This window comes from Rhinolophus sinicus, chromosome 1 (genome assembly GCF_057876585.1).
Source record: "Rhinolophus sinicus isolate RSI-liver-muscle chromosome 1, RSI-T2T, whole genome shotgun sequence".
NCBI lineage: Eukaryota > Metazoa > Chordata > Mammalia > Chiroptera > Rhinolophidae > Rhinolophus > Rhinolophus sinicus.
Window position 1 is genome coordinate 68,365,606 of NC_142501.1, and position 25,626 is coordinate 68,391,231.

Genomic DNA, 25,626 nt, shown 5'->3' on the forward strand with positions numbered 1-25,626 from the left:
GCGCGTCAGCCCACGCGCGACTTCTGCCTACGGCCACTCACCTGCAGCAGGCTCAGTGCGGTCCACAAGGCCAACCCGGCTCCATGGCTCAGCATCGCGCTCAGTGCTTCCCACCCAGACTCCGCCGAGGGGCTGGGATGGGGGTGGCCTCGACGGCCGCGTGGGGAGCCACTTGTTGCGCGCGCTCAGCGCGCCCTGCGGGCGCAGAGCGCTTCCCTCCCTGCTGGAGACGCGCAAGGGCCACTGCGGCCTCCGCTGCTACTTCTGCTGCTGCCGCCCTGGGCGGGCTGCGGACGCGAGAGGCGGCGGGGACAGGCAGCGCGCCGCCCTTCCCACGGTGCCATTCTGACCCGCGCTGCCTCGCCCCGCGCCCCGTCCGCGGACTTCCGCAATCAAAAGGCAATTTCCTCGTCTCCCGGCAAAGGAACAATGCGCCTGCTAGGGAGGGAGTCCCGAGGAGCCAACGCCTGAGGCTGCTAAGGGGACCCGAGGCGGGCCAAGCTACCCCCGCCGCGGCCCCCGAGCCGCGGTCTCCCGGGCCAGGGGTTCCGTCCAGGTCTGCGGAGACCTGCCTCCTCCTCCCCCCTCCCCGCCCCTACTTTCACTTTTCCCCACTCTGTGGTCCTCAACCCTGCCGCCTTAGCCGCACTCAGTACTCGCTCCCTCTCACTTTCCAGCCCCCACCCTCGCCCCTTCCTCCCTCCACACCCAATGCCTCCCCCTCCCTATCTTCCTTCCTATCTTCCTCATCTGCTTTCTCCAGGGCCTCTTTTCCCAGGATGAAACTTAACCATAGCAGATTTCCCTAGGTCGCCTACACTCTTTCCTGAAGCCTTTTATTAGAGTGCTTTTGCCCTTCTCACCTCGAAGCGTTCGTTTGTCCCAATGCGCATCCTCTTGACACCAGCCAGAGAAAAAGACCCCAAAAGGATCTTGTCCATTGTCAACTTGACCCTTATTTTTTTCTGCCATTCACTTTCTCCTTTCTCTTGTGTCCTCCCTAAATATTATGCAAATTGCGCTAACCACGAACAAATATAATCACCACCAATTGTTCAACGCACAAGCAAAGCATTTTCGTGACTGACCATGCAGTAGTTAAAACCATTTCATCCACAAATATCCAAGCAATATAAGAAAGCAATATACATTCTCACTTATGGAAAATACTATTGATGGTTCAGTTCCCCTACCTATTACAAAAAAACTGGAATTTACTCAGTTTTCAGCACTAACTTCATGTGTTTTTTTAGCAACTGCCTCAGTACCTGAATGATCATGTATCTGAAAATGGATTTTAAAAGAGTTCCCAATAACTGAAGAGCAAAAGTGTTTAATTGTATACAGGTGATAATAGCAAAATATTGCATAATTTTTACAATATTGCATTGCTTTTGGGGTACCACCCCTGACAACTGCCAACAGAGGTGATATTCCACGTTTTAATTTTCAAATCAGAATACTCTGGAGCTAAATCAGAGAAAGATGACATATTCCCTTCTTTTTCAAGTAGATTATACATAAAGCTACATTACTGTCTAGTATATCTACTGTATCTACTTGGAAGAAAAGAAGATAGGGATAAAGTGAAGATGGTTTCAATTCTTGTAGGAAGCATATTTAAAAAAAATGTTCAGTGTAAGAAAATGAAGTTTTTACCCTTTCAGAGATTCTATAGGCTTTCAAGCTATGGCCAGACCAGAGATCTCAAATCTCCTTTTCAAGTTAGCGAACACTCAAAAGAGGTCAAACCTAAGACATGTGTGTATTAGAAATCTGAATCTTTCCTATTTCTCCGCATGAGTCACTTGTCTTAAAAAGGAGTTTTTGCCCTCTGTATCCCTTCCCTCCTCCCCAAGTTCAATGGCTTTGCACAGCCTGGCATGTTTTTCAGCACGTTCAGAGAGGGCCTCCTCCCCCCTCCCTTAGATACTGCAAGCCGACAGGTTGTCTTCAGCCTTTATGGGGGATCTTTTTTTTTAGCTTTCTTTTTTTTTTTTTAATGGATCCTTCCAGACATTTTCCTTTACTTTAATATATTTATATAACATAGGTACACATACATAGTTTATATTTTGCATACATTGAGATATACTGTATTCTCTATAACAAGCTTTTCCCCATGCCTTAGAAATTTTTTTATATTCAGCACACATAGATCTACCACATTGTTTTTATTTTTTTTAAAGATTTCTATTAAAGACATAGCTAACATACAATATTATATTACTTTCAAGGCTACACCACAGTTATTCAACATTAATATACCTAAAAAAGTGATCACCATGATAAGTCCAGCAACCATCTGACACCATACCACGCTATCACAATATTATTGACTATATTCCCTATGCTGTACATTACATCCCCATGACTTATTTGTTTTATAGCTGGAAATTTGGACTTCTTATTCCCCTTCACTTCCCCCCCCCCCGCTTTTAAATTATTCAATTACAATTGACATTCAATATTATTTTATATGAATTTCAGGTGTACAGCATAACGGTTAGACATTTATATAATTTAACAAGTGATGCCCCTGACTAGTCTAGTACCCACCTGGCACTATACATAGTTATCACCATATCATTAAGTATATTCCCTATGCTTTACTTTACATCCCCATGACTAATTTGTAACTACCAATTTGTACTTCCTAATCCCTTCCCCTTTTCTCACCCATACCTTCAACCCCCTCCCATCTGGCAACTATCAAAATATTCCCTGTATCTATCAATTTGTTTCTGTTTTGTTTGTTAATTTTGTTCTTAGGTTCCACTATAAGTGAAATTATAATACATTGTGTCTGTCTTTCTCCGTCTGATATACTCCATTCAGCACAATACTGTCCAGGTCCATCCATGACACAGTAGATGGCAAGGACCCATTCCCTTTCATGGCTGATCAATATTACATTGTACGTATGCACCACCTCTTCTTTATCCATTTATCCATTCATGGACACCCAGGTTGGTACCACATCTTAGCCATTGTATACAATGCTGCAATGAACATATGGTGCACACATCCCGTTGAAGTAGCGGTGTGGGTTTCTTCAGATAAATACCCAGAAGTGGGATTACTGGATCCTTCATAGGCTCTTCTATAGTCTTTGTTTTAGTTTATTTTGTCTGGTACAAGTAGTGCTACCCCAGTTTTTTCTGCTTATTTATTTCCATTTTCATGAAATATCTTTTTCCATCCCTTTACTTTCTGTCTCTGTGTGTCTTTCAATCTGAAGTGAGTCTCTTGTAGGCAGCATATGTAAGGGTTTTGTTTTCTTATCCACTCAGCTTGTCTTTTGATTGGAGCATTTAATCCATTTACATTGAAAGTAATCGTTGACAGATATGTAGCTATTGCCATTTTATTATTCATAATTTTGATTTTTTTCCCCCCATCTTAAAGAAGTCCCTCTAACATTCCTTGTAATACTGGCTTGGTGGTGATGAACTCCTTTAGTTTGTTCTTGTTTAGGAAGCTCTTTATCTGTCCTTGAATTTTAAATGATAACCTTTCTGGGTAGAGTACCCTTGGTTGTGGGTCCTTACTTTTCATTACATTGAATATTTCGTGCCAATCCCTTCTGGCCTGCAAAGTTTGTTGAGAAATCAACTGACAATATTATGGGAGCTCCCTTATAAGTTACTAGTTGCCTATCTCTTTCTGCTTTTAGGATTCTTTCCTTGTCTTTAACCTTTGCGATTTTAAATATAATGTGACTAGGTGTGGGCCTGTTTGGGTTCATCTTGTTTGGGACTCTGCACTTCCTGGACTTGTATGTCTATTTCCTTCACCAGGTTAGGAAAGTTTTCAGTTATTATTTCTTCAAATAGGTTCTCAATCTTTTGCTTTCTCTCTTCTCCTTCTGGTACCCCATATGATGTGATGTTGTTATGCTTGATGTTGTCCCAGAGTTCTCTTAAACTCTCCTCTTTTTTTTTTTTTTTTTGATTCTTTTTTCTTTTCCATTTGGGTTTTTTCTGCTACGTTGTCTTCCAAATTGCTGATTTGATCCTCTGCTTCATCTAGTCTGCTGGTGATGCCTTCTAGTGCATTCTTCATTTCAGTTACTGTATTCTCCACTTTTGACTGGTTCTTTTTTATGGTTTTTATTTCCTTTTTATGCTTGAAATCTCTTTGTTGATGTTCTCACTAAGTTTCTTATAACATTTGTTCCTTATAAATATTGTTTTGAACTCTGTCTCTGGTAGGATGCTTGCCTCCATTTTGTTTAGTTATTTTTCTGGAGTTTTCTCCTGTTCTTTCATTTGCAACACATTTCTTTGTTCCCTCATTTTGGCTGCTTCTCTGTGTTTGTTTCTATGTATTAGGTAGATTTGCTATGTCTCCCAGTCTTGGCCAGGTGGCCTTATGTAGTAGGTGTCCTTTGGGACCCAGTGGCCCAGTCTTCCTGGTCACCGGTTCTGCGTGCTCCAGGTGTGTCCCTTGTGTGGGTTATGTGTCCCCTCTTGTTATAGTTGAGCATTGATTATGATTTGGATGTCAGTGGGTGAGACTGACCCTTAAGCTGGTTGGGTTTGGCCATGTCCATAGCTTATTGCCTACTGTGCTGGGGGGCTTATCTCACTGAGTGGGTTTTTCACCAGTAGGCTCTGGTGCCTGTTGAGACCACCCTTTGTGTGTGTCACTTGTGGGGCTAATTGGGTGGTGCTCTGCTGTGGTTTGAAGCCAACCTCCAAGTATGTTGGTTCTGGGGCCTCTTGGGAGGGGCTTTGGTGAAGTCCCAGGTCACCCGATGCCTGTGACTGTTTGGGGACTACCCAGTAGTAGCAACAAAGTGACTCACAGTTGTTTGCTGCCTGTGCTAACCCTGGAGGTGCATGGGAGAGGCCATGCTACAAACTGAGGACATCTGCCACCAGTACCTGGCCTGGGGTAGCTCTGCAAAAAGCCTGGACACCTCAAGGCCCACTGCCACCTGCCAGCACCTTTAAGGTTCAACTGTTAATAGATCCTTGTGTGGTATGCAAGTTGGGTGGAGCAGGGTCTCAATGAGTCACTAGAGTGGGAAGAATTGTAGTTACCAGATTAATGTAAATTCTTGTTTGGTGCCAGTGCTGAGTCTGGAGCTACTTAGCAAAAGTCTCCTAGCACACCAAGGACAGTTGCCGCTCAGCAGGGGACCTATCAGACTCTGTTAGTTTTCCAAGAAAGAGTGCAATGCAGGTGGGCCTGGCTGCTCATTGAGAAAGTACTTCCAGCATTGGGGGAGTCAGCAGGGTGGAGCAGCAGCGCTCATCAGGCCAATCAGTTTCAGATTTGGCTGTGGTGGGGGCAGGTTCAACACAGGAAAAATGGTGCCTGCCTGCTGGCTACAGGGGAGAAGGACCCCACACAGGGAGAATGCCAACTGTCTTCCAGTTCTCGCTGTGAAGACACACACTTCAGTCTGCCCCGGTATGCCACTGATGCCCCCCAAGTCACCATCTTCTGCTGGAGCCCAAGATGTCTGCCTACCAGCCAGTGTCTGTGCATGGGCCACTTAAGAGGACATCTGGGTTTCCTGCAGCCTTCTGTCCTATCCAGATGGTCAGAATCCCCACTGTTTTTCACAGCTAGATGTTGTGGGGGCTTCTCTTCTCGGTACCAGTACTCTGGGCTAGGGAATCTGGTGTGGGGGACTGGGGTCCCTTGTTCCTCTGGGGGGAACCTCTGTGGCTAAGATATTCCTCCTGATTCTCAGCTGTCACACAGAGGTTTGGGGCCCATTCTGTGCCTCCACTCCTTTAGAGATGTGGCTTCTTCTTTACATTTTTAGTCGTAGGACTTCAGTTTGGCTAGACTTTAGATGGTCCTCCAGGTTGATTCTCTATAATTTAGTTGTAATTTTAATGTGTTCAGGGAAGGATACAAGCACAATGTTTATATACTCCCCCATCTTGGATCTCTCTCTAGCTTTATTTCATTTCAACATTACCTTTTTCTTTTCTTGCTATTTTCAGAAAACAGTGTGGTTTCCTTGTCTGTAAAACTGGATAATACCTACTCTAAATACTTCCCAGAGCTATTAGGAAGAATAAGATCACACATGTTAAAGCACCTTTGCAAACTTAACTGTGCTGTATGAGTGTCAGTTTGCCTAGTAACAGATTACATTTAAATCACCTGTTTTTCTCTCTTTTAAACTCATCCATCACAGATGTCACGCTTTCCTAACTTCTGCTCCCTATCCTTCATCTTTTCAATTGAGGTTTATAAAATTTGCTAATAAAAAATTGCCCTTTAGGGTGGCCGGATGGTTCAGATGGTTAGATTGTGGGCTCTCAACAACAAGGTTACCAGTTCAATTCCTGAATGGGACGGTGGGGCTGTGCCCCCTGCAACTAAAGATTGAAAACGGCAACTGGACTTGGAGCGGAGCTGCGCCCTCCACAACTTTATTGAAAGGCAACGACTTTGAGCTGATGGGCCCTGGAGAAACACACTGTTCCCCAATAATCCCCAGAAAAAAATAAATAAATAAATAAAAGATGGTGAGAGTGGTTATCCATGCCATTAAAAAACAAAACAAAAAACTGCCCCTTAGATTTGGAATCTTCACACCCAAATATGCTAACCACTTTTCTGTTCTTCAAGGAAATCTTCAATAAATCCTAACTCCTCCAGGTTTCCCCAAATATATTTTTTTAAATTGTTATTGGGGAATATTGGGGAACAGTGTGGTTTTCCAGGACCCAACAGCTCCAAGTCAAGCCATTGTTTTCATTCTAGTTGTGGAGGACGCAGCTCACTGGCCCATGTGGGAATCGAACCAGTGACGGTGGTGTTATAAGCACTATGCTCTAATCAACTGAGCCAACCAGCTGCCCCCCCAAATATCTTTATTTTAAACACTATACGCCAACAACCTACTGTACCCTGTAAGTTAATTTTAAAATTATTTTTTATTTTTAACATACTGTCTAACAATCCTTCCTTATAATCCTTCTTTTTGTCCAGGAAAATGCACCAAAATGGCAAAATTTGAGTAGGACTAATCAAATAAGGCAATAACAAAATATCCTTACAACAACGTAGCTTAGATGCTTCCAAATTCTGTTAATAACAGTGATCTGCTAATAATACCCTTGGGAAGAATAGGGATTTGGAAAAGAAGGAGTAATTTCTTTAAGTATGATTATTTTACTTTTGATCTATCAAAGAGAGACACATACATTTGGAATCATGTATTGTCTTTTATGTATTTTTATATCAGTGTATATGAAGCACTGTAGCCATACATGAAGGAAGGGACCAGTAGTCACAGAAATTTTTTTTTTTTTTTTTTTGAGACTCTTAAGACTCACAGCAAAGGGCCCAAATAATTAGTGGGTCCTAAATAATCCATAAGAATTAACATATTATTAAACAATGAGGGAAAGTTTAAATTCTGGCTTTTACTGATTACATTTTTCCTTTTAAAAGCACTTATATTAATATCAGAAATTAGAATTGTAATGGACTCAAGGCAGTATGGGACAGGGAAAGGCTGCCAGATATCATCTTTCTACAAGTTTATTTGAAACTACTGTACAAAGTATAAATAAATCAATTCATTTTTTTCTTTGTTCTCATCTTTGTTTGGAATTCCTCAACTTCTTTTGAACCTATTTATCCTGCATAATGACACTGCATTTGCTTTAGAAGTTACTGCATTCCAGGAATTTGGGATCAGTCACTCAGTAACTTCAAGGGACAACCTTTTCTCTTTGCCACTACGAAACTTTTCCCAGACTGCATGGGAAGGGTGGGGCTGCTTTTGATTAGATATGAGTGAACAAACAGCTGCCTTTTAAATAAATTGTCATAGCAATTAATTAATAATTTAAAAAATTTACGTATTCATTAATTATGAATTCATAATGTGAAAGCATGGCTCTTGTCACATTAAGAACTTAGATGTCGAATGATATAGCTGGTCATCAGAGACTACACTTTGAGAACTGCTACTTCAGTTTGAGCTCCGTGTGGGGAAGGTTGAAAGGATGAAGGGAGGGCAGAATGGGTTGGTAACGTGATTGGTTAATTCAAACACCTCACCTTGATGACCTGGTCCTTCATGATCTGGCCTCTGCCCACCCTTCACACCTCTCCTGCTTGCTTCCTCCGCTGTAGTGGCCTGGGTCTAAAAATTCATTTATTTATTTAGCAAATCTGACTGAACACCTACTGTGTGCCAGGCTCTGGTTTAGGTTTTGGAGACACACTCATGAACTGACTTTTTCCTGCTCCCGGGCCTTTGTGCCTGCTATTTCATCCTGAACCACTCTTCCCCAGGGTCTCAGCTTGGCTCTCTTCCTCTTAATGTTTAGGTCTCAGCTTAACACATCCTTTGGGGCCAATACTAAAAGGAAAAATTGTTATTTTATTATTCTTCATCTCCGCAACTCATTTGTTTAATTCAGAGCACTAATGACACTTGGTAATAATCTAATTATTTATATGTTTGTGCACTACCGTGTTTCCCTGAAAATAAGAACTAGCTGGGCCATCAGCTCTAATGCGTCTTTTGAAGCAAAAATTAATATAAAACCAGGTCTTGTATTATATTATATTATATTATATTATATTATATTATATTATATTATATTATATTATAGACCTGGTCTTATAGTAAAATAAGACTGGGTCTTACATTAATTTTTGTTCCAAAAGATGCATTAGAGCTGATTGTCTGATTAGGTCTTATTTTCGGGGAAAGAGGGTATTTGCCTTCCCAGGGCATATGGGCAATTCCCTTAGGGCAGCATCTTTCTCTGTCTTCTTCTCACATAGACCTTGGTATAAAAGTAGAGTTTCAACAAATATTTGTTGAATGAACAGATAAATGCATGAACGAATCTTTGTACTGGCTCGATAACTATTGTTACGTGAAATAAATACTTTAAACAAGTCTTTCTAACCATGTTCCATCTGGACGCCTCAAATATCTGGAAGGAAGGAAGGGAAAGAGAAGAGGGGAAAAAAGGGAAGGGCAAAGGAATAGAAAGAACAGAAGATTGATTTAGAAGAGAAGTGGTGGGACAAGATAAGTGTGGGAGGGAAGATTAAAGGAGGAAAAGGAAAAAGGGGAAGGAGGTAGTAAACTTAGAACAGTGATTCTCAAAGGGTGGCATCAGCATCATCTGAGAAGTTGCTAGAAATATAAATTACAGGCCCCCACAACAACCTGAGGAATCCTGTGGTGGAGCCAAAAATCTGTTCGTATTTGTTGGTTTATTTGTTTATTTTAAACAACCCTTCCTGCTCTAGTTGATGAGAAAGTTACTAAAATTCCAGTCTTAGATTGTCACTCTTTCTACCCTGAACCTCACCTCAGACACCACTTTATATTAAAAAGAGTTGATGATATTGTTCTTTTTCTTTTAGATTTCACTGAGATCTCTGGTCATACGAATCTGTGTAAGTGATTTAGAAAGTCTTGAATAATTTTAGAATGTGTCAAGTAAATTGGTGATGTAATATATAATATATGCATATATGTTATATAATGCCTATAATCTATATGTTATATAATATGCATATTTTGATATTTATAATTTCTCAATAAAAATAAAGTGCAGATGCTAAAGGAAAAAAGTCAACAAGCAACAAACTTAATAAATGTTAGATAACAGGCCAATTCTGATGCCTTTGCCTCTGAGGAAAAAGAAGTACTCTTGTTACGCAACTCCCATGTGTGTTTCCCCAGATATTTTTAAAAAGAAGACTGTCTAGCAATCAGGGAACGCGTCAACTAAAAACCATTATTCTAAGTTTTAATTTGAAGTGGCTCAATAGTAAATTATGGCAAAATTTTAACCTGCAGCAGGTGTCATGCATTTAAAAAGAGATGCATTAAAATTTAAGGTAACATAATTTTGATAACCAGTTTTTAAAAAAGGACTGTGACCATCCTCTTCTGTTTAGAGATACTGTTTTGGGATTTTCTTATTTCAAGGAATCTTTCTAGCTTCCTATGTCATAGGTCTCCAGGAAAATGGAAACAAAAAGGAATTGAGAGGCAGTTGCAAGGATTAAATGAGAAGGTTTATATTGTATGTATTATGCAGTTCCTGGCTAAAAGGCTCAACAAATATTAGATACCATGATCTTTAGCAGTACTAATAGTATATGAATACCAATAAATCATGGAAGCTAAGCACCCAGTAATGCTAGAGCATGACAAAGTCCACGGATGAGAACATCCAAATGATAATAAATTATTATTGCTTTCAATCCTGTATCCAAGAGATTCTCTTCAGTAGATTAGCAAGAACGACATTTAACCGCTGCTCTGACTCTTGGCCAAGCCAGGATTTTTTTAAACCTTGGAAGGGAGGGGTTGCGTGTACTGGATATGTCTCTAACAGCAGGCTCCAGCATCTCTCTCCGACGCAACTCTGAGGTTTCCTGATATTTTTTTTTACACCAATTGCTCACCCTCTTCCCCTCCACCATTTTTTTTTTTTTTTTTAATCTGGAGGAAATGGGTTTTGCATAGCTTTTGTCACAGCCTTCTAACCATACACAGATGAATGACTTAAAACCAGATGTGACTGTTAACTAATCACCTTTTCAATTTCAAAGGCCTCTGTTTCTTCTTCATTCCCACTTCTCAGTCCCTGCTGCCCCACCCTCGGAAATGAGTCTGCTCACATATGCAATGAGTCAAGGCATTAACGCTTCCATTGAGGCTGTCTGTGTGTGCACGGCTGTTACACAGCATGGTTTCAGGAGCTAGGTCACGATTTTCACAAATATGCAAACACTAAGATAATAGATAAACTATCTAATAGTTTGGCTAATAATGGCTTTAAGGCAAAGGAAGAAAGAAAGAAAGAAACAAAAAAAATGATCATCCTTTTCATCTCCCTTTGAAAGTGATGACTGGAGGATAAAAACTCTTGTCTTTTTTTTTTTTTTTCTATCTATCACATTGCTAGAATATTATTTCCCATGAATTCTCTGGATGTCGCAAACGAAGGGCTCTTTGGCCAGCACAGGTGCCTTTACTAGCTTTTAGAGTGTGAGTTTGACATTGTTTTAAAAAGTTGGAAAAAGTAGATAATGTTGAGACAAATAGATTTTACTTGTGAAAAACATCTGGATTTTGACTTTTCTTTAAAAACATGAAAAAAGGGAGGCTTGTTGGGCCCCTCTTCTGCCTGCTTCTTTCACACAGCTCCCTATCTCACCTTCTCTGCTGGATGAGGCGGACACAGGGCATCTTGGAGTTGCCTGAATGTTGGGGCTGACGGTGATCAAAGTGGAAGATCAAAAGAGCTTATCATGTTTTTCAAAAATGTAATGATAAAAAACATCAGCTAGATTATAAACCTCTTGAAGGAAGAAGTCATGTCTCTTCATTATCTCCCCCACGTCCTCAGGCTGTGGAGACTCAATGTCTAGTTATACATTGACAAAGTAAACATTCACACCCCCACCACTAACCAAGGGCATGGCTAAGAATTTGTAACTCTGAAACAAGCTTGTATTCTTCAGCTGCTCCAATGCAGACCCGGAACCATTAGCATCACAGAATCCAAGGATACCTAGCACCTAAGCCGTAGGATAAACTAGTGCCCAAGCAGTCTCTTTTCCAAATGGAGAGATGCTGACTCCGCAGAAGATCTAATCCTTGTCCAGGAATCAGGATGTCACCGGATTCAGGCCACCAGGGTCAAAACTCTTAGCAAAGCACACTCTTGGTATCCTCTGCACAGCTCTGTTGTCCTGGGCTGGAAGCATCGTCTTACAGAAAAAGGAGCAAACACATGTTCACAGATGCACAGATGAAGAGCAAGCACCCAGCAAAACTATGCACAAGGGGTGTGCCCATTGGTCTAGCTCTATTAGAGCTCCAAATCAGAAGACTTCTGATGAAAAAACAGGTGCCTCCTATGTACCTCCCAAATACAAGGTTCCCTAGTGGGCATCTCATCTGGATTTAGCAATGGTAGTATTCTGTTGCCAGCTCCCCGAAAGTGTGGGAAGAATGGAACGGATTTTTACTTCAAAGACAGCTCCTGGAATTCACAGCATTTCCCCTTTCAATTACTTTTCACCATACTTCACAATAACTGGTTTCCAAAGCTGTTACTCTGTGAGTGGAAGAGGAGGGTGCAACTGAAATGTAGCTGGGGTAAATTACAGAGATTTAAAGTACTGAGCAGTCTCTTCCAGAGTTTCTTTATCTTATCTTCTGCCAGTGCTGACCTTAGCTTTACTGCTTTTTCTTGCAAATTCATCATCATCTCTCACAGTGTTTATTCTCCTCCTGCCTCACCTTCTCTCCTCTGGTCCTTGAAGAAGCCACTGGTCTGTCTCTATTTCAGCAGTAACTCTTAGATTCTACCCATTAAAAGCCCTTCAGCAAACTACTCTTTTCATTTTTTACAGTTTTTTTTAACATTTTGAAGTAATTACAAACTTACAAATAAGTTGAGGAACTGTATACGGAATACTTCCATATACCTTTATGCAAACCCACTAGTTTTTTGTTTGTTTGTTTGTTTGTTTAATATTCTGACACATTTGTTTTATCACTCTCTCCTTCTCTCCATATGTACTATTTTTACCTGAACCATTTCAGAGTAGCCTGCACATACCCTGAATTAAATGTGTAATCTCAGTAAAGTTATCAAATTCAGGAAATTCAAGATTGATATAATGCTTTAATCCACAATCCATATTTCAGTTTTGTCAGTCATCTCAATAATGTCCTTTTAGCATTTTTTCCCCCCTCTAATAAGGATCCAGCCCAGAATCCTGTGTTGCATTTAGTTGTCAGGTCTCTTAATCTTCTTTAATCTGGAACAATTCCTCAGCCTGTTAAAATAATCTTTATGACATTGACCTTTCTGAATGATACAGGGTAGTTATTTCTATAGTTTCTTCCTCCATTTGCATATGCCCAATGTTTCCTGGTGATTAGATTCATGTTATATGTCTCTAGCAGGGCTTTCCTTGAAAATCCTTGAGATTTTAAAACTGAAGAGGGTCCAGTGAATTTTAAACTGTATTATGCTACCGGCACATGGTAATCCACTTGGCAAGAAAACTACAGTCCTTTGTCCAAATGAGGATTGAATGATGCTAACTATATATTAGGGTTTTAGGAACACGTCCCTTCCATGATATATTACTCCCTGGCATGGCCTTTGGGCACTGTCAGCAGTCTCAGAATCTGCTTATGATTTTATCCTATTTGTAGATAAACTAAGAATACTTGTTCATGAGGAATGACTAGGGCTTTTCTGTTTGTTTGTTTTGCTACATCTTTGCACTTCTCCCAGGTGTCTGTCTGTCTTAGTAAAGGGGAATACTACCCCATCTTTGTTGCTGGACACAGAACAGTGGTGGCAGTGGGGAGAGCCCCCACACCCCATGAAATCTAAGTAACACAGTAAAGGAGGTTACCCCAGACTTGAGGGGGTGGGGATTTTCTGCATTTGCCTTGTCACTTAGTTGGAGGCTAACATTGGGCTGTGACCTCTTTAAAGGCCAAATGGAAGGAAGCCCAGAACTGTTAAACCCAGACCAGCACCACAATGGCTATTCATGAATCGAGGAAATGCAATCCCTCTCCCAGGCCAGGACTGGGGCAGGGCGTGGAAGGGAAGAAGGAGGTGTACCTCCAAACAAGATTTAGGGATGTTTAGCAGACTCAGAACCAGCCGTGTTCAACATTTATCCCTCTCAAAGCATTTTCATGTAATAATGTTACTCATCTGGTTCTTATAATTACCCTGGGAAGTTGATAGGGCAGGAATGATGGAGCAAAAACAAGGAGAAGTTAGCATAACATTAATTGCTAACAGTATTAAATACTTGTCCTGTGTGGCCAATATACTAAGCACTTTGCTTAATCAGATTTTAATCCTCACAACTGACTTATGAAGCAGATGGAGTACCTTTACTTATCAGTATTTTAAAGAGGAAGCAAGTACGCCTTGCCCTGAGTAACTGGACGGCATTGCTAGGATTAAACCCGGTTTCTCTGACACCAGATCCCTAGCTCTTTATCACTGTGTCAACCATCTCCACCACAGTCACATGACTAAGAGGAGATCCAGATTGGATCTCTTGAGAGTCCACTGATCAAACAATAGATGGAAGTGGGTCAGGTTTTGAAGCTAAAGTGAAGTCCAGAGCCTTCCCTCCCCCTTTAGAGGCCACTTCTCCACATTTAACTCTTTCTGCTGCCCCATTGTTCAGATGCCACCACAGATTGACTTCCTGCTGCCTCAGCCTGGCCTGTCTCACTTTGCCCATAGGGAATGGCTGTTGTATGCAGGGCACATTTCTGACACCTCCCTCTGGCTTGGTCTGCAACAGGGCCCAGGCGTAGGACATGGCATATTCATGTAGGTGGTACATGGGGATGCCTGGCTGAAGATGTGCGTGGGGGCTGGAATCCAGCCCATGTTCCAGCACCAAGATTTGTGCATTCCTGGTGGAACTCTGTGCCTAGAAACACCTATTTCTAGTTAACACAAACACCCTGGGGGCTAACGGCAGTTCCTTTTCATCCCAGGCTCCACCCATTCCTTAAAGAATGTACACTGTGCAAAGTAACAGCAGGAGGCTGTAATTAGATAAAGTAATTTCTGCTACTTGATTAGTTAAATTTTATAGCACAACATTCCTTACCCCCTCAAAACCTAATGCACAAAAGTGCCATCAGTGGTGGGAAATTTAGATGTCCATGGAGGAGATACGGTGGGTTGGGGACCAGATTTATCTCGATCGGCGGTTCTCTAACTAAACAGTGCCTCAGTGTGACTTGGAGGGCTTATTACAACATGGGTTGCCGGGGCCCTAAATCAGAGTTTCTGATTCCGTAGTTTAAGGTAGGGCCCAAGGGTTACATTTCTAACAAGTTCTGGGTTTGGGGTTCCTATTTTGAGAACCACTGATATAGATATTTCCTGACTTATATTATAGACATGTTCCACCAACTTTGTCCTTGTAAGACACACAGCCACATAGTACTTTTATAATGGTAACAATAATAACAGCAGCAGCTAACAGTAATTAAATACTATTTTCCAGGCACTGCTCTAGGCACACAATATATGTTAATTCATTTAATTCATATCCAGGGAGAGAGAGAGAGAGAGAGAGAGAGAGAGAGAGAGAGAGAGAGAGAGAGAGAGAGAGAGAGAAGAAAGAAGAGAGAGAAGGAAAAGAGAGGTATTTCTGAAACGAAGTACTGGCCCAAGGCTACACCTTCCAAAGATGGACCCCTCACACTGTCAGGTGAAGATGTGAGGAAACAGGTGAAAGAAGAAAGGTAAGGAAAATTCTGCTGCAAAAAGAGTCAGCTTTGGACAACTTTGCAGTAGCATTAGTGAGTGATTGCTGGGTTCCAAATTATATTCCCCTTGGCATTTACCTTCATTAACCGGAGCTCTATATAAGAGCACGTGACTAAGTGTGCATGTAGGGGTGCGTGTGTGTGCCCCTTTGCATTGTGACTTTGCAGCCCTTCCCATCAAGAGTTGGAGTCCCTGCCTTCCAAAGGCTCTCATTCAGATTTTTCCTGTCATCACCCACTAACAGCCTATCCCACCTCATGGCCCAAATATACTAAACCAACGCCAAATTCTCACACACCAGGTGCTATCCGATAAAGAAAACAACTGACACACAGAAAATTTATTTTTACGCAATTCTAAGCAATTAAGTTGAATGATTTTATTCTTCCTTATATAACCCTTCTGGGTATTGAGGTAGAGTACCTTTCAAAATCACTTTCAAAGGACAGGTATTTTACCTCCCGAGTGACTCACTTTTCAAACTTCTAACTACACTGTTTCTAATAGACTATTATAAAGTAAATGCTTCCACTAAATCAAATAATGACCTAGCATGAATGCCTTGGATGAGGTATCAGAGTCACAGAAAACTGCAGTTTTAGAATGTGCCTCTGGAAAGAGCATGGCTTCTATACACTTAGCTTCTCAGACAGAGTGAAGCTTTTGCCTGAGATTCAAGAAAAACTGGAACATGAGATAGTTGCATAGTCATTCCGGTTCCCTATCTCGGAGCTCATAAACATTGCAGTGGATTTCATTTTAGAAAAGGGCTAAAAAATAAATAAACAAACAAAACCCACAGTGTATTTGTCATGACCCTGAGCCCGCAAACCCAGTTCTGGGCTGGATCAGCTGAGCTCTGTAACACAGTGCTGGGTAGGCCCAGGGGCTGGTGGGCCCAGGTGATGGCATGCCTGCAACCCCACTCTAGAGCTAGCTGTCCTTGCTCATCTCAGTAGAGCCTGGCTACCTCTGGGTGCTTTCTCTGTGTTTATTTCACAATGGTCAAACCTGGACAAAAATAAGAAAATTTGTTTTTTCTAAAAGGCAACTCTTTAGTGCTCAGGCTGATATGTTTCTATTGTAGTTTTTATTCAGTATGCTTCTTATTTGATACATATGTGTATATATGTATATATATATATATCAATCAGTATAGAAAAAAATAAATATATACTATATTTAAGCTCACATGTAAGTGAATACTCTTATAAACTGATGTTAGAATGTAGTTTTGGCTGAGGCACATTTTGCCAAAATGAGGTGCTCCACCAAAAAGCATTCCATTTCAAAAGTGGTGACCACTGCACTGTACACCTGAAGCTGAAGCTGAATGATAATGAATGGCAACTATAATTTAATACATGTGTAGTCACGGGATGTGGAGTACAGCATAAGGAAGAGTCAGTGGAACTGTAGCGGCTATATAGATGTCAGAAGGGTAGCAGCTTGGAAGAGGGGGGTTGTCACTTTGTGAGGGGTGTAAATGTCTAACTGTTACATTACTTTATACACCTGAAACTAATCATAATAAAAAAAAAGTAAGTGGCGAGTCTCACTGGTTGAGTGGTTGAAAGAGCGGAGGATTTGGAGGTTTAAGGGGAGCACAGTGCCAGTTTCTGATGGCGTCCATAAATACCAGCTCTCCTGCTCCCATTTCCTGTCTTCCTTCCCCACTTTCCAAGCCCAAGTAGACCTGAAACCATAATGATCAAACTAGGACAGATGGGTAAAAAGCCAGGTGGGGAGTGAGAGAATCTGGACACGTTCCCTTTCCCTACTTCAAGCCCAACCGGATGATGAGTGATGGGAGAGGAGAAGCTAACATTTAAATTGAATTTAGGGTTTGGGTTATTTCCTGAAATGGGTATTTTTTTGTTAATGGATTGAGAGCGAGCATTGAAATTTAAAGTGATGTAAGGAGTGTCTAGAAAAGTTATGAGGCCTTTCTAACTTCTATTCAGGGGCAAGGGAAGCGCTAGATCGCAGGGAACATTTATAGTAAAGGAAGAGTAGAGATGAAAATAAGGTGCCAAGAGCTGTTCAATGGCTGTATTTGTTTTGTGATCAATAATGAAGGATGTGTTCACTCTCTGGGAACCACATGCAATATTAACTTCTGCACAGAGTGAAAGAAACCAGAGCACTGAATTGAGTGCTAAGTCATATGCACAGTGTGGGACTTTCACTTTCGGTAAATTTTGGGGGTTGCTTATTAGGAAACAACTAGGTACTGCCAAATGAAACCTTAGCTTGTTGGATTTGCCTTAATTACAGTTATTGCCTAAAATGGTGGCCTAACACCTTGAGTGGAAAGCAAAACCAAAGAGATAAACACTAGAAACAGAAACACTTTGCCAACAGACTCTGATCGTGCCATTGCTGCTCCTTAGCCGTTTGATCGATCTGTCCTGTGGATGTTGATATGGAATCGGTATAAGCCTCAGCTTACCTTGACCATGGCTACAGATCAATCATAGTGAGTCCTAAACCTTCCATTGCTTTGAGCATAAATGATTGTGACACATATGCTGGGGGACCTGTAAGGTACTGATTTCAATTTCTACTTCCTGGTTTTAGGTTACGCCTAAGAATATGAACCTTCGCTTTGGTTCAGAAATGTGGCCAGCCTATGGGAGTGCAGTTCTGACATCGTGGCCTAATTATCTTCATCTTATAAAGATGTAGAGATTTTCATTGTATTTCAAAGATTCTCTCATTACACCAAATGCATTCATGGACAATTAGCAACTAGGACACAGAGTACCTAATCACCAATTCAAGTGGCCACATCTCTAGTAAACCAAGTATTTTCAAGTGTGGGCTTTCTGAGACCGTCACAAACCACACTCCACACCCCTTAACCCCTTACCTGTTGGGTGGTGCCAGAGAAGGGCCGAGTAGTCCAGGGAACCCAAGATGTCTCTGCACTTCCAGTCGCCTGTAGACTGGGGGGCTGCCTCTGGCTGCTGTTTTGGCTGTAGTTGTCAGTAGTCCTTCTGGTGAAGGCCTCTGTGGTATTGCTAATAAGGTGTTCCAGGATATATGGAACTGCATGAAAAGTAGTGGGGACTTGGGGCGAAGCCGTGTTTCTAATGCTCCTGACTGAAACTTCCACTTCCAGGCCAGCTGAGGTAAAGAAAGGACAGTTAAGGATTCTTCACATAAAAGCAATTTTACTTAGAAAAAGAAGACCTCCTTAATAATGAGCATGTGGATAAGCTTCAGTTACATGAAAAATCAGATTCTTTGAGTGTGACAATGCTCATTTGCCCCGGTCAGTTCACCCATCCTTTACCCATTGATCAATTTTATAGGGTAAAAGGAGAGTTGTGGAAACTGTGCTATGAAAACAGCAATAACAACAACACCCCAGCTCTGTGTAGAAGACAGAATTAAATTTACTCTACGAATATTTAGGGTTCACTGATTTGGTTTCAGGGGGTTCCACCAATCTTTAAAAACTTCATGAAAAATTCTGAATATATATATATGTGTGTGTGTGTGTGTGGTGTGTGTGTGTGTGTGTGTGTGTGCTTTTCTTCTGTGGGGGACTGCCCTAAACTCTTCAAAGGGGTTGTTATACAACATACCAGATTGACAATCACCATTAATGATTTGCCTAACTTTGTCTTAAAGATTAAAGATTCCCTGGAAAATAATGACATTCCTTTAACCATAGTGCAAACTTTTCCTAATCCTAATCGTGTGAGTATTAATCATGGGACAGCTCTATTTTCTAAGCTACTTATCTTCTGGAAGAACTGTGAATTGATTTAGAACTTATGAGCTGGTGGGATTCATTTACATCTTTGCTTTGCAAGGCTGAACTGCCCACACATTAAAAAATAAAAGAATGGTTTGTGAATTATGTTTACCTAGCCATAATTTTAAAACATGGTTCCATTTTATGGGGCTCTTGCTAACATGCAAATTCTGATTCAACAGAGATTGTCAGATTCAGCTCTTCTTACAACCTCACAGGTGATGCTGATGGTTTTTGGACCACACTTTGTGTAGCAAGACTCTAGATAATGGTTGTATAATATGAAACATTGGAAAGGTCTGTAAATTATGTGCTAAGGTGATACGTTTAGATGCTTTCATTAACTCTATAGTGAATCAGAGTTTTCTGGGATATAAAAACCCAAAAAATCTTGTCCAATTAGATAACCATAACTTTGAAGTGTTTCTGGTTTAAAGAGTGGCAGAAGAAAGATTTAATTTTCACTACCTGTTCATTGGTTCATTCAAACAATTATTTATTAAGCAACTACTCTGTGGTAGGTGGAGGTCTCTTGAAGAGGCTATTTATCACACTTTCCCTGTTCTGATCCACCTTATTGACCTGTCTTTTGAACCTCATTCATTTCCATTCCAATTTCAACTGACTAACATATTTCACTTGACAATGCATATAAATAAGACACAAAAAGAGAATCAAAATGGAAAAGGTAGTTTTAAAATTTAGCAAGATATAAATAGCAGTGCTTTTAAAAGTTAATAAAATAATCATGGCTATTACGCATTCTTTCCTTGAGATGTGGAGGGTTGTGCAAAGTAACTTGTATATAAGGTTGTTAGACTTAACAATTAGACACATGACGCCCAGTTAAATTAGAATGTTAGATAAACAATCAAAAATTCCATATATTTAATGTCTCAAAAATAATATTACAAAGATTATATTATACATTATATTGTATGTTTGGAATATACTTATATTGAAAAATTATTTGTCATTTATCTAAAATTCAAACGTAACTAGGTGCTGCATATTTTTTGTCAACCCTATACACATCTACCAGATCTAGGCTTTGATAGATTTTTGGATGTTTCCCTTGGTTTCTGTTTGTTTTCATTCTTCTGAATCTTATGCCACTCTCACAGCCATTATCCCCAGATGAGCTACTCTGAACACAGACCAGGAGATTTATTTATTCTCAGAGTGTTTTCTACATGAGAAACCCAACTGTAGTTTTATGGAGATTTCTTTACAACAAATTCCACGAAGCAGTCTTAATTCTGTCATCTTAATCGAGTTAGGTGAGCGAATCTCCCATTAAGTAATCATTTGTCTATTGTTGGCATGTAAAAATTTCTGTAGTTGGAGATTAGCATTTTAGTCATTTTGAGGTTTGGCCAATGCTAATCCTCTGAGTTGATTACCACCTATGGCAATTTTAGTTCGCAGACCTTCAGGGGGGGAAAAAGGATTTAATGATGGGGTTAGGACAAAAACAAGCTTTCAAATATCTAGCATGTAATTACGTGTCTTAGCATGTCAGCCTATGCTTACTCTTCTTTGCTAAGGAGCATTTGCTAAGTTCTCATCCTAAGAACTGTTTTCTTATTAGTCAACTTACATAATTAATTAAATGGATATAACAGGAGTCTCCCAAAATTGGATAAATGATCAAAACATTCTTGAATTTTCTTCTGCGAATAACATAGCTTATTACCATTTCAAGTAGCTTTGGAATATCTTATGGAAAAATTTTCAGACTTCTGTAATTGTCTTTAATTAACCTTCTAGATTTATTTTTACAACACCCCAAACCAAACAAATCCATTTTCCGTTTTAGGCCACCACCTTTTTTTCCAAAGAAGGAACCTACAAAATATCCAAGTCCAGTACCCCTTCATTTCATGTCTGTGTTTTTAACTTGTGCTATTTAAGAATCAAGAAAGAAGTTTTAGTCTTAACATTTAATTTACCAATTTAGTGACTTTGAAAGCTGTGGTCTTCAAACTTTGGTAGGCATCAGAATCACCTTTGGAGCTTGTTAGAATATTGAATCCTTGGCCCTCCTCATAGAAACTCTGATTCAGTAGATTTGATGCTGGACCCAGCACCTACATTTCTAACAAACTTCTCAGGTGATTCAGGTGATTCCTATATCCATTTAAGTATATGATTTTATCCATATATACAATATGAGCCAAAACTGAATTCTAACTTATATGGGTATTGAAAGATTATAAAGTAGATGGAAGGAAAGCAAATCCATTACAGAAATACAAAAAGTGATCAAAAGAAGTTCATTTTTCCATTTCCTGAACTCTGTTGAAATGGGTGTTATGAAATTATACTAATAATACATCTTTGGATGTATTGGTATCTATAAATTCTTCTGATGTTCTTTAAAAAGGTATACACATTTTACAGTCCATGAAAGACCAAAATGTGCTTTGACAAATGCAAGGAAAAGTTCTTACACAATGGGACAATATGTTGAAGCTATTTTTAAAAAGCTTTATTGTACCATTGCTTCTACATTGTTTCCACATTATGTGCAATTCCTCTTGGAACACGATTCAAGAAAAGGTGGACCATCCTGGGTCAGTCTAAAAATCTTTTGCATTTAAGTTGCAAATAGTTCACTTATATATTTGCAATCACTGCACCATATAAATACCATATTTCAAATACATTTTTTAAGAAAGCAACACGCATTTTAGCTTCTTAATGAGTCTGTGATTGGCTCAGATATAATCAGTAATAGAAATGGAATTTTCGTATAATGATAATAAAGACAATGCACAATTTGTTAGTGTAAATGATACAGATAACTTTCAAGAATATTGAAAACAATAACTTGAATAAAACTCATTTTGGAGACATAAAATTTTAACTACGTTGGTACTTCCTGTTCTATAGGAAGATGCCAAATATAATGTGCCTTTTAAAAGTGTGCAAATAATCTGGAAAAGAGATAAACAAAACAGAAGACACCTGAGAAAAAGGATGACTTATGTGTATATATATGTACATATATTTACATATTAATAAGTTAAATATGTTAAATAAAATTGGGCTAGAATAAAGGTGAAGTGAAAGAGGGGAATTATAATAGTTTAAATAATTATTAGAATTAGTAAACAGAAAAATTAAAGTTTCAGAAAATGTAATCAATGAAACAAAGTGTACATTAAACAAATCTAAAATTTGAGAAAATGAATAAGGAAGTGAAAAGATTCTGAAAATAGACACCAAAATGGAGAATCTGCAAACCATGGGAGACATAACAACCAAATCTGAGGTCATAATTAGAAGTTAAAATTTTTTCATAGTACTTATAAAAGATTCAAGATTAGAAATAAAGTATAATTGATAAATGGAAATTGATAACAAGACATAGCACAGTAAAACATTAAAGCATAGTATAGTAAAAATTTTAGATTAAAAACAACAAATGAAAGACTAACCAATCAAAGAAATACTTTTCAGTAGCCAATTATTACTCAACCACTGTACTCACTACTGTACTCACTAGTACAGTAGTTGACTAATAATTGGCTATTGAAAAGTACTAGTAAGATGTGCCTGGTTTATCCTAACACCCATGTTTTCTTCTGGGGAGGTACACCCTCCCCCCGCCCCAACACACAGAAAAGAATAAGTTTGTGGGGTAGAAGGATATCATGGTGAATGGAGGAGGAAGAATGGCTTGTAAATTCATGGCTACCAGGCTGTAGGAGAGAGATGCAGAACCAGATGCTATAGAAACAGCGTTAGGGAAAAGGGAGGTGGAAAGTGTGTGAATAATTTGGTGTACGCAGGTCTGACTTGTCCATCAGGCACGATAGGCACTGTGCTTAGGTATCATGATATTTTAAGATTTATAAATGATTTCATTTTTTTAAAAAACAACAACACCACCAAGAAACCCTTTCAGGGTAAAAGAAAATGTTTTCAAATTTTTTCACCCCTCAGGAAAAAAATGAAAATTTTAGAACTCATGAAAATTTACTAAATTATTTTACTTCTTTTTTTTTTTTTTAGTGGAGGAAAGGACAACAGTAACATAAGAGCCCAGGGCCCATGAATGTCATATGTGGTCCTGGGTGTGCTCTGGTAAGTTCATTGATATGTCAGAGGCTAAAAAAGGTTAGGAGTCTCTGGGTGCTATGCCAGATATTTTTCAATGACCATATAAATTATGTATCAATAATCAATTATCATATGATTTTCAATAATTAGTTAAATAAATGGTCAATTGCAAGACCCATGCCAATGTTGTTATAATGATTCAGGAAGACAAACTCTAAAATGTCTGTGACAGCCAATTTGGTCAAAGTAGGGTTTGTATATACAAAAGACACTTACTGTTTTGGTTTCCCCTCAAGCTCTGTATTTACAAGCACTCTTACCAATCACTACAGGAGATAGCTTCTACTAAAATCCTTTCTCCCAAGAGTACATGATTGTTTACCTATTACAATGCTTATACATTTTATTTCCCAAATTACTACAAATTACTACAGTTAAACATTACTTTAACCAGCAATTATATCAAGCCTGCAAACAGCAAAATCTCTTAATGATTTCATTAGGTCAACCATCAGGGACACTTGAAAATATGTCTGCAAAATTTGCTTGTCCTCAGATAAATATTATATCTGAATAAATGAATCTGTAGTAGATATTGGATGTTGAATGGTTGGCTGACATATATAATGTTACTCTCCGTACAATATGAAACATCTGAGTGAAATAATTTTAGACAACCATTCAGCTGTTTATACTTGTAGGGAGATTTGGCATTCCTTGGAAAAGGTATCCAAGTGACGGACAGAATTTTGCATGCTTCATCTGAAAGTCCTAGAACTAGACAAACATAGTCTATCTGACAACAGATTTTTGCTGGTGTTGTGGAAGCTAGTTTCAAGTGTAAAATGTTTTAATTTCCCCCTTTCAAAGGTTATTTGCTTAGATATGCTTGCCAATCAGTAATGTCCTTTGAGTAAATTTCTCTCTTTCTCATATAGAAGAGGGGGGCCAAGGAATGAGTTATTTTCCACACCATGTAGGTCCATTAAATTTCGATAATTGGGCCACTGTAAACTTTGTTGTCTGCTTATGGGGCCAAGACTATTTCCTGATGGAATAGATGCAAACGTAACTTCTGATGGCTTGGTGGTTTTAAAATTATACTTGGTTTGGACAGAAGAGAAAAGGAATAGTTATGATTTCAATAGGGGCATTCCTCAAAGTAGTCTTTAGATTTCCTTTATTGTTTTCTACAATTCTGATATTCAACCTCTTACATACAGAAGTTGAAATTTTTTACTAATTTAATCCGCATTTGTTGAGCATGGCTACCAGGATTATCTTTAAAGGAGGTAGATTTCTAAGGTATGTTCCCTGTTCTTAATAGGCTTACACTATAGTAAATTAGTTTTCTAACTCTTCCTTCTGCATCTCCTGTGTATATAAAAGACTTGGTTTTGAGGAAATGATTTTTTTCAATTGAATTTCAAGTGAACTTTTCTGGAAATGTTTAAGTACCCCCGAAGTGCAGGCCAATGTAATTTTCCCTATAGCTTATAGGGTTTATGCTATAAAGGAATCCCTTCACTTGTGAATGTTATGTTTAGAGAATTTGTAAATTAGAGATTTGGACCTCAGAACTCATTTTTACTGCTAAAGTAATAATAATACTTTTTAAAAAAAAGTCAAGTGTGTGATTATATAATATTGCAGTACTATTGAATAGAACAAAATTCAGTTTTTCCTTATTTTTATTGCATTTTTGACAACTGCCTTGTGTGAATTTATAGAAGGAGACTGAGAAATTATATACAAGGCATTTCTAAAAATTATACTCTTAATACAGTGACTTTGAGGATGTAGCTATCAATATAACACCACAATATGTGAACAAAAATTGAGAAAGTCTGTCAGCCACCTGTTTGATTTATTGACACATTGCTAAAAGTGTGGATTCTTTCAAATATCTGGATATCTGGCACTGGATTGATACAAGTGTATATGGGGAGAATAAAACTTAAAAATTTTTAGCCAGATATGTTGGTATTTTGGAGACAATGCTTTTATTATCACTCCTAAGACTCAGAGTAATAGCTATAACGCCCTAATATTTAAAACTGATTTTAAAATGTTGATTAAAAAAGACCCCCACAAGTCTGTCTACTAGGTACTCTTTTGTCCAAAATGAAGGCATGCAATGTACTCTTTAAGGATCAACTTGAAATTCAAAGGGAATGGTGGAAATCTCAATCCCGTTGTTTTGTTTAATTTGATAATCTGCTATGTTCACACAATCTATACTTCCTATTCAATTAGATTTTTCTATTAATTAGGTCCCAATAACCTCTATTCTATTATTCTACTTGTCTCATTAAATGGTTGTTTTGAAGAAATATAAACTGCATGGAAATAAAAAAAGAGAGGCCTGTTTTACATTTCTATCCTGATGACAGTTATTTGAGAATATCTGATTCTAGTATAGGTTCTCCTCTCAAAAACTTCACGCTAATTTTTAAATTGAGTTCTAATCCCCTTTGGAAGCCTACA

General features: G+C 39.1%; 1 protein-coding gene across 5 annotated transcripts in view; it reads right to left on the reverse strand.

The window, feature by feature from the left end:
• The window catches only part of PTPRB (protein tyrosine phosphatase receptor type B), a 118,383-nt gene that overhangs the window by 86,379 nt on the left and 6,378 nt on the right, over nucleotides 1–25,626 (reverse strand). For 3 of the 5 annotated variants that reach the window (XM_074325419.2, XM_019748966.3, XM_088800758.1), the window contains one exon: nucleotides 18,178–18,434. In XM_074325419.2, the coding sequence (XP_074181520.2) occupies nucleotides 18,178–18,434 (257 nt within the window). Of the gene's footprint in view, nucleotides 1–41; nucleotides 305–18,177; nucleotides 18,435–25,626 lie in introns of those variants that run through there. The other 2 variants (XM_019748967.3, XM_074325420.2) reach the window with 2 other exon arrangements.